Raw genomic sequence first — 10,430 nt, 5'->3', positions numbered from 1 at the left:
ACAAAAACTGCAGTGAGTAACATGGGAGAGCAATAATAAAAGCAATTGGTCTGATTTAAAAATTAAGCCTGCCATCAACATGCTTGCACTTGAAATTTGTTAACGTCGGCAACTGGGAATTCCTTACTGAAAAACCTTTTGAAAACAGTGGTGTTTGTCGTCGAGCCATGGTGCACTAATGAAGAATCCAAGGGGTAATCAACTCTGCACACCTTAATCTGTGTCAAGCGTTGTTCCGATCATTCCGAAGCAGGCCGAAGTGTATAAATCAAAGTATCAATATCCCATGAGTTTGGCAACCCTGAAGTTAGACTTTTGTGATTGTGTCTACATTTTCAATTTCTCTAATTCGTGACCATGGTTCATGGCAAATATTAAGCTTCGTTCCAAGGGACAGCGTTTTGTGAGCTGAAATTCAAACAGTGCTAATCCCGACGGGAGAAATGTGAAATTTATTTCCAATTTTTACAACAACTATACAAAACCATATTGGAGCACTCAAACTCATGGTGTACTTTAACGCTATATAATTCAACACACTCACACTTTTGAATATAGTAACACGGTTAAATCGATTGTGCTTAGGAATAGTTCTACAACACTTTCGCTCAGGTTCCTAGTCCACTTCCAATTTCCGGAAGCTACCGGTGATTGTTTCCATGCCGAGTGCGCGTTCGTTATTGTTCCGATCTGTTCCATTCCGTGAAATAATGCTTCCATCACTGAGAATTGTCATTTTGTCCAACGCTAGAAGCGTGTCTCGCTTGGCCGCTAACTCTTGCTTCCACCATTCGATCATCTCGACCATTGGGATGTTGCCACCCATCTCCTTCGGCAGACATGCTGGATCGACCTTTCTGCATAGGTCTGACACGTTGACATGCACCTGGAAATGTTCGTTTAGGAAAAATCAAATTCTATCCAATAAATTCGTACTTACCTGAAAGCGATCTTTCATCTTCTTGCTGACCATCGACTTTCCAGCGTCGACCACGTATTTCACCGCCGATGGAACATTAACCAAGTGGACCTCTTTGTGACGCATCGGAATCGACTGTTCGCCCCACTTCATCATGCGTAGAAAATCGGTGGGATTCCAGCAGGAGACGTGTGCGGTGGTGATACCCTTGAAATCTCCAATGTGTACAAATCCCACAATCTGGTTCTGTTGATCCTCCTGTAGCGTTTCGTAGGTTAACGAGTGCACACGAGACATGTCCGAGCTGGTGTGTTCGTCTGGGTTGAAGTTTCCTTCAAAGACAATTATTTACAATAACCAAACAATGGCAACAGTTAATAGATAAACGGACGACATACTTGCAAATCCAATGATCAACCGTCTGCCGTGCTTGTCTCGAACTGGCGATGGGAATATGTAGCCGTTGTTGATTAGTTTGTTCAAGTTTGGCGACAGAAAGTCCAACTCGTACATCAAGTGCATGTGAACTTTGCGCAGATTTAAGTACTTCAGCACCATTTGCTGAGCCATGAAGACGCTGAACTTCTTGGTGCGGAGAAATTTCAGCAAGAACAAATCATCCGTACGAACGTTTTCGATCTCCTGGTTTTGCTTGAGCCATTCGCGCATCTGCTCCAGCGCCTGCTCGCGGATTGCCTTGTCTTCGCGTAGTTCTTTGCGGGCCACTTTCAGCACGGCTTCGCAGAGGCCCGTGTCCTGGTAGGAGTCTGCCTTTGATTTTTCATTGTTGTTGTTGTTGTTGTTGTTGCTACTGTTGCCCCACGGGAAACTCAGTATCACTTTGGTGGTCGTCATGGCTTGGTGTGGTTCGGCGGAGGCTGGCGTGTAGGCTCTGTAAGAGAAACAAGAATGAGGTTATGAGTTGTTGTAGGCTGTACGATTGTCAATAATTACGTAAGCAGTTTTTTGGAATTTTCAAACCTCCCTCCGCCCATTGTAAGACCTTGAAATATATTTTACAAAACCCTCCTCCCCCTTTGTAAGATCTTACATGGCATATTGAAATGTTCTGTTTATGACGTAAGCATGAACGTAAGATATTTATGAGACCCCCTCCCTCCCATGTAATAAAACGTAAGAAAATGTATAACACCCTCTCCCCCACCTATAAGTGCTTATGTAATTATTGAATGACCCCTAGAGACAGATCCTGCGTGACGTTACAACGGATTTTAAACGTTCTTATTTGTCATTTTTGGACTGGAACTGAGAAAAAATAAATAGTAACCCGTAAATATTATTGCAGATCAAGAGGTTCTGATTTAATGTTGCTCATAACGTTTTGGTGGGCAGTTGTTCAGTATTGTAGTTGAAAAGCGCAAAACGTTGTAACATCACGCTACATAGTCACTCATCAAATCATTTTGAGCTACTCAAATCATAAACTCTTGATCAATTGCTATATGAAATTTATCAAACTTTCCAAATCTGCATTAATATATAAACCATTGCGAGTGAAAATGGTACTGTAGAGTTTCGGATGTATTCAACCTATTAAACATGCGTTGTTACTTCTGATTTATCACTTTTTATTTTCTCGAACCATCTAATACAACCTCGTACTCTCAACGTTCGCTCACTTCTCTCCCTATCCGGAAATCCCACGTACCTCACATGACTTTATCAGGGTTGCCATGTTTCTACTGTTCTTTATTATATAATACAACAGGGTCGGAGTTAGGCTCGACCCGACATCCCTCCTTTACACAATGGTCATAAACTTCTTATGTCTGATAGTCCCTCAAATATCCCGGTACACGAAGCGAACGCGTTGGGCGGTAATCTGGTTTCTCTCGTTGAGATGAATCTAGAATGTCCCCGTGTTTTGCTTGTTGCGACGTGTTACCCTCTTCGGCTTCTGTTCCTTTGGTGCTGTCTTCTCCAGAAGATGTATTCTTCATCAAAGACTTCAGGTGGGCTGTATTTCTATGTATTACACGATCTGAGTCAGTCGATCGTAGTTTTGCATCTGACCCAGACAGCTTGATTATCTGAAATTCTTCAGGAGCAAATGTTGTTGATAGCTTATTTGTTTTATTTGTACGTTTAGCGACAACTATGTCTCCCTCTTTCAAAACCGTAAATCTTGCGCGGCGACGAGCGTTGGTGTATTCTGCATCATTGAGCTTTTTCGTCCAATCTCTATCGTGAATCTCCTCCTCATCCATTCGAACTCTCCTGTTTTCCATGCTTGGAAGTTTGTCTCGTAGAACACGTCCAAACATAAGCACAGATGGAGCTACTCCAGTTATCGCATGTGGTGTAGAGTTGTACATCAGCAGAAACGAACGTAAATCCCTGACCCAGTCTAGACTACCTGATTCCTGGCTAATTTTTAAGCGTTTGAGAATCGTCTTATTCGCGCGCTCAACTTCACCGTTGGCCTATGGTCAGTACGGAGTTGTTCTCCGAAGCTGAATGCCGTACTCTCTGCAATATGTTGCTAACTCTTCGTTAATGAATTGTGGGCCATTATCGGCCTTTATTGATTCTAGAATGCCAAATTTACAGAAAGATTCATGTAGTGCCTGGATAGTACGCTTGGCTGTGATTTGTTTCATTACCACAGCTTCGGTGAATCTACTGAAGTAGTCGACTATAACAAGTAGATTGTGACCAGACGGCAAAGGACCCATGAAATCCACAGCTATGTTTATCTATGGCTTCACTGGCATTTTTGTCCTTTGAACCGGTTTGGGAACTGCTAGCGATGAGACAAGCGTACACTGTTTACATCGTTTAACACAGGCTTCCACGGCTTTATCCATCAATGGCCACCATACTTTTTGCCGAAGACGACGTTTCATCGCTGCAATACCTGGGTGTGCTTCATGGGCCAGATCTATTACGCGGTCTCGTAATATCGTTGAAACAACTAACCGGTTTCCTCTGAGTAGTATGCCATCTACGTCACATAATTCGGTCTCGTACGGTTTATATTCTTTTGGTAATACCTCTCTTGATTCTGTCTCGAGAGCTTTCAAAACTGCTTGGATAGTGTCATCTTCCTTAGTTTCTTTGGTGATTTCAACAATACTTAAGGCAATTGGTATTGCTTGTTCGGCTACATTACGAATGTATTCTTGAGTTCCTGCATCAAACTGTTCCGGTGTATACACTGCCAATCGGGATAAAGCATCTGCAATGTTGGCTGATCCTCGTATGTGTTCGATATCGTAGCTGTAGGCCTGCAATCGTAGAACCCATGGTCCTATACGAGCGCAAGGTCGAGACCTGGGACTAAACAAGAACTCCAATGCCTTACAATCTGTCAACAATGTAAACTTTATCCCTTGGAGGTAAAGTTTGAACTTATCCACACGCCATACGAGTGACAACGCCTCCCTTTCTGTCTGAAAATATTTCTTCTCGATATCCGTCAGAGCCTTACTTGCATAGGCTATTACTCTGATTTGACCATAGGAGTCTTCTTGGAGTAAAACTGCTCCAAGGCCTGTTGGGCTAGCATCCGCAATGAGTTTAGTACGATTGCGGGGGTTGAAGAATCCTAGGTAATCAATGTTACAGATAACGGCTTTGATTGCTTGAAAATCTTTGCGTTCCTGATCTGTCCATTCAAATTGAACACCAGAACGGAGCAGCTTTCTCAAAGAATCAGTTTTAGTAGCCAGATCCGGAATAAATCGACCAACGTAGCACACCAGTCCGAGAAAACTTCTCAACTCGGTCACGTTTTGTGGCTCTCGAAATCTTTGGATTGCATCTATTCTGCTTTCCGTTGGACGAACACCATCAACAAATAGTGTGTGACCGAGAAATTCAAGTGACCTGACATTATACACACATTTCTTGTCATTCAACAACACTCCATATTCCGACAACCTTTGCAAAACAGCGTTCAACCTTCCATCATGTTCCTTTTGGGTTTTGCTATGCACAACAACATCATCGAGATAGACAATAACCCCGTCGAGCCCGGCAACAACTGATTCCATCACCTTCTGAAACACCTCCGGCGCACAGCTAACACCAAACATTAGTCTTTTGTATCTGTTTAACATCCCAAGTAACACAAAAAACATCTTTTTGAAAAATAATTAGAACGGCTTGTTGTATAAATGTATTATAAGAGATGCAGAAAACATCCCACGTTATATATGAGGTTTAAAGATGTTTTCTTCATACTTCTTTGATTCAACATTTTCCAAAATAGTTTTCTTTTGCTTTTATCTTTAAATGTTATTTGAACGTGCATCTTACTGTTTTAATACCACTATAAAACATGTCGTATACAAAATCAATCCAGATTTACGTAAACATTGACGGTGCCATATTGAGCCGGACTGTCTCTTCATGCAGTGATTGACAGTTTCTTATGAGGTATTCGGAGGTTTGTTATAAAGAAAGTTGAAAATACTTTTTTATAACATCTCATAAATTAATACAACTGAAAATGTGCAGGTTGTCTTATAAGGAGTTGAAAATACGTTTAAATAACATTCTGGCAATTAGATGTACGCTTTGCTACTAACAAAACGTCTCCATGACGGATCGAAGGCGTGTTGAACGAGAAAATAATTTTCATGCCATTGACAAGAACATGATAGATACTTATAACAATCCTTTCATCAAGCGGTGTTGGTCTAGTTAGGTAATAACAAGTCTACCACTCTAAGGACCAGTGATCGAAACCCATGCTCAAATTTTTTTTATGGTTTTTTTTGTCAATTGTTTTTAAGATGTTTTCAAAACATGTTATAAGACCAGTATTTAGTTGTATAAGCTCCGCGTCTTGCGCTTTTTAGGTTGTATAAATGTATTAAATGATGTATATTAAAGTATTAGTGATTCTTTGCGTTAGTCATTACAAAGTATTTTCAACTTCTTTATGACAAGCCGTGTTGCTTGGGATACGTATGTTTATTTTAGCAAAATAAGAAACGACAAGAAAAAAAAATACCCAACGTTAGATTATTGCAGAATAAAAAAACAACAACTTTATTAACTCTCATCAACGATTTGCTTCAATTCAATCTACCTGAATAGTCCGTGTTTAGTGATGAAGGTAGTGATGACCTTGGATTTTTCAGAAATTTCCACTTGATGATAAGCATCCTTGATATCAATCTTCGAAAAACGCACTGCTCCATTCACCGAACTTAACAATTCATCCACCAATGGAAGGGGATGAGTTTCCCGTAAAACTGCTCCGTTTGCTTGACGCATATCGATGCAAAGTCGAATTTCCCCTGAGTCTTTGGTAACTGGGACCATTGGAGAGACCCATGGTGATGGACCATTCACTCGTTCAATAATGTCTTGTTGAAGGAGGCAACGCAATTTTTCTTCAATCTTTTGTTCCAAAGCAATTGGCGGTCGTCTATAGGGTTGTTGTACCGGTTGTACTTCAGTATCGATAGGTATTTCCACGACTACGTTCCTAAACTTTGGAAACATCTTCAGTTGTCGGTTCTCAACTGCTCCAACATTGAAACCAACTTTCAGAACCTGAAGATTCTTAGCTGTGCGATCTCCGAGAAGACACTGTTGCCCATCGTCGGCAATGTAAAGTTTAGGATGTATTCAACCTATTAAACATGCGTTGTTACTTCTGATTTATCACTTTTTATTTTCTCGAACCATCTAATACAACCTCGTACTCTCAACGTTCGCTCTCTTCTCTCCCTATCCGGAAATCGCACGTACCTCACATGACTTTATCAGGGTTGCCATGTTTCTACTGTTCTTTATTATATAATACAACAGGGCCGGAGTTAGGCTCGACCCGACAGGTACCACCAAAGTAAATTTTACAGAAAATGCTCTTATTCAAAATACTCTGATAATAAAATGAATTCATCAAATTTTCACAACTAAATTGCATAAAAGTGCTGCAGAGGAGTTGGATAAATGTGATCATTCAAAAAATAACGGAATGTTGTGTTGCGTTGCGTTTGTAACGGAGAAGTGATGCTGATAGATTGCATACTTCAAACTGTCATACTTTAACGCTCTTATTTTGATTGCTCAAAATATAAATATTTTGGAGTGAATAGCTTCCCAATCAGCGTTCAGAACAGGGAAAGTACAAGGGGGACGAAAGTAATCTGCTTTGCATTTCATATAACGGATTTCTGTAAAATTTGCTTCAAAATTTCGATTTTTTTGGAATAAATTCGAGTTTGAAATGAACATTAACAAGCACCTGCCGATATTATCCGATTTCATGCACTATTCATCGATAATCTTTGGTGTAGTAGAATTATCGGGTTATGCTGATGTTGTTTTTAGTGTGTTTTGTAATGTGAACTGTCACTTTTTTGAGCACCTGCTTTTGTGATTGTTGCATGTTAAAACTCTGGAGCAACGATATTTGCCCGGAGATTTGGCGACATAATTGATGGCTAAATGTGACCAAACCCAAGACCAAACGATAGGTGTTATCGTTGCTGATCTTCACCGGATGCCTGATTGGGGAAGTCTGTTGAGGTAGTGGTGAAAATCAGTAATGACCTTGGAGATATCGGAGAATTCCCATTCGTGACATATGCGTTTCCGCACTTCTTATCATGTGTGTAATGCGCATACTATCATTTCAAAATTTCAAGAGTACAGCTGCCACAAAACACACATTACAATGAAACTGGAACTTCACATTTGATGCAGCAAACAGGGAGTTCCAATTTCATGAGTGATGTCACAACTGTTGCCGGAAATTTGTGCTCTAGAACACTTGAAGTGATTGGGCAGCCATCATCAGGCCATTTGTAGACTCTTCAAGGAATCACCATAAATGATTTTTGAACATACGATTTTCGGACAGATTTAACAACCAACAATCCTAAAGGGTGGATCAGCAAACTTGTAATGACCTTATCTTGCAAACTGAAGCACGCCTACGCAAACCAATTTCCCCATCGGATAGGAGAGAATTTTCCCTAGCCACGGTGTTGTTGATTTGGCAAGGCGAGCTTCGATTTGCGAGAAAAGATCATTACAAGAGCAAATTTTCATTACGTCGAATGTAACAAAGGTAAACAAAGTCGAGCTATCAGTGTCAATCGATGCTCCTGCTATTACACTATATCAAGAGCAAATTTTCATTATGTCGTAAGTAACATTCGCACCGATCCGAGAAAAATGAAGTTTTGTTTTGATGACCGAAAAGTTATTCCTATTTCCAATTAAACACATATAATCTCATAGTGATAGCAATGTTTAACATATTTAGCCGGGTTTTAATCATACAAATGCAAATCGCTAACTTTCATGCTAAGAAATACTGGTTTTTTAGTCAAAAGTTATTATACGTCGTTTGGTGGCCCCTATTGTTACTTAAGTCAAAGTGTTACCAGGATATCTTGGAGAATTATCAATTATGTCTGCTTACGTGCAGCCCATTCATCATTTTAGGACCACCGAAATCATCTTAGCAACAAACAGTTCGATTTATTCACTTTAATAATGAGAAAGCGAAACGACGAAAGTACACTTTTCACGGGTTTCTCAGTGCTGTTACTTAAGGCAAACGGCATCTCCATAGAAATCGGGTGACTTAAGTAACATCGAAAACTATTTTTATCGGAAGGTGATTACGTCAAAAAGCAATTCGACTGGTAAATAAATTTAAAAATGGGATGTGATCCTATAACAATAGGGGCCACCAAACGACGTATAATAACTTTTGACTAAAAAACCAGTATTTCTTAGCATGAAAGTTAGCGATTTGCATTTGTATGATTAAAACCCGGCTAAATATGTTAAACATTGCTATCACTATGAGATTATATGTGTTTAATTGGAAATAGGAATAACTTTTCGGTCATCAAAACAAAACTTTATTTTTCTCTTATCGGTGCGAATGTTACTTACGACATAATGAAAATTCTCTCTTGATTACAAGATTTGATTACACGCTATTTCAAAACTACCCAATTTCGGGTAGAATCCACCCAGATCCGTCAAAACTGAACCTACCCAAAAATGGGTTCACTGTGTTGGGAGTGACAAGTTGACAAATGAACAACATTGACATCAATCCGATCGACGTTGTTCATTTGTCAACTTGTCACTCCCAACACAGTTTACCCATTTTTGGGTAGGTTCAGTTTTGACGGATCTGGGTGGATTCTACCCAAATTTGGGTAGTTTTGAAATAGCGTGTACAAAAGCTGATCCGCCTTTTTGAATTGTTGGTTGAGATTTCACGACGTTCCCTTCTTATTAACATGTGAACGATAAAAATTAATATTATTTGTTTTTAGATATTTAAGCACGATTATATCGGATGATATGATATGGGTCAGGTCATTCGAAAAATAACGAAATGTGGCTGAGAAACTGGAAAAATGTTGTGTCTGATGAATATGTAGGGGAAATGTCGTATTCGGCAATACCTTAACCTATTACCATCAGGGGGTAAACAACCCAACAAACAATTTGAGCTGCTTTGACTATATGTTTTAGTATTACTTCTACATGAAGTCAACGATTTACATAGTTGAAGATGCTAATTTCAAATAACAGACTGTAGTGGTAATTTTTATACGATAGATGAAGTAGATGAAAGCATAGAGTTGATAGTTCCGTTAGAGTACGGCAGTGTGAAGATTGCATATAGATATTAGAATAGCGAGCTAGGACAACTTTTAAGGAAGGTACAAATCGGTTTTTTCATTTCTCTTTACCAAACTCCCCCTTTGGAGAGGGATGGTGAGGGGTGTCCCCCCCCCCCGCCACCACTACAATTTGAGCTGATTAAAAGCTGAATAAGCCAATTTTTAGCAGAAGATGCAAATTTCGGCCTGCATAAGCTCATATTCAGCATTCAATGTTTGTTGGGAAAACCCTAGAGCACTCAAATTTGGCCAATAGATGCTCTGAAACACAATGTATCTACATGCCAAAATTGAGTTCTCAAAAATTTTGTTTACCCCCTGACGATAATAGAATAAAGTATTGCCAAAGCCGTCATTTACCCTACCCCTTTTAATGCGAGCAAAATTTACCGTAAATCAGAAAACGATGCGGGCGAAAGTGATAGGGGAGAAGGTAAACTTCTATTAACAATTTTTCAGCGTCACGCACACATATGACGTGTTTGTTTGTTAAGATTTATCTACTGCTTGCTATTTTATCCGTTTCAATCGACAGAATAGTCCAAAACGGATTGAAAACGTTTATAAAACGCCCCAAACTTTTCAGGTGAGAGCGACTATTGTCGGCAGCCTCTTTTCTGCGGCAACCTATCCATTTGAACTACGTGTTAACCAGCTGTTCTATATAGCTTTTACCGGTAGTGCGTATGTTTCATTAGAAGAAAAACCTGGCATAACATATATTAAGTCAGTCGTAAAAATGTAATCAGGTTGAAACTGAAAGACTAACGAATCGTTTAAATACATTCAACGAAGTGTTTTGGTGAGAAAGTACAGCGAAATTAACGTTTAAATTTTGGTTGTCTAAAACAGTCAAATTCTATATGTACACG

General features: G+C 39.6%; 1 protein-coding gene across 1 annotated transcript in view; it reads right to left on the bottom strand.

Moving 5' to 3' along the window:
• Window positions 1–603: 603 nt before the first annotated feature.
• The window catches only part of Cralbp (Cellular retinaldehyde binding protein), a 52,344-nt gene continuing 42,517 nt past the window's right edge, over window positions 604–10,430 (bottom strand). The window contains exons 2-4 of the mRNA XM_065234083.1: window positions 1,318–1,811; window positions 941–1,251; window positions 604–886 (exon numbers count right to left, since the gene is read on the bottom strand). Of these exons, the coding sequence (XP_065090155.1) occupies window positions 617–886; window positions 941–1,251; window positions 1,318–1,774 (1,038 nt within the window). The 5' untranslated portion in view covers window positions 1,775–1,811 and the 3' untranslated portion in view covers window positions 604–616. The remainder of the gene's footprint in view (window positions 887–940; window positions 1,252–1,317; window positions 1,812–10,430) is intronic.

Source organism: Ochlerotatus camptorhynchus, unplaced genomic scaffold, assembly GCF_037179485.1.
Source record: "Ochlerotatus camptorhynchus isolate MF236.1 unplaced genomic scaffold, CSIRO-AGI_Acam_v1.1 ptg000429l, whole genome shotgun sequence".
NCBI lineage: Eukaryota > Metazoa > Arthropoda > Insecta > Diptera > Culicidae > Ochlerotatus > Ochlerotatus camptorhynchus.
Note: the sequence above shows the minus strand (reverse complement) of the source record. Positions and strands in the feature narration are given on the sequence as shown.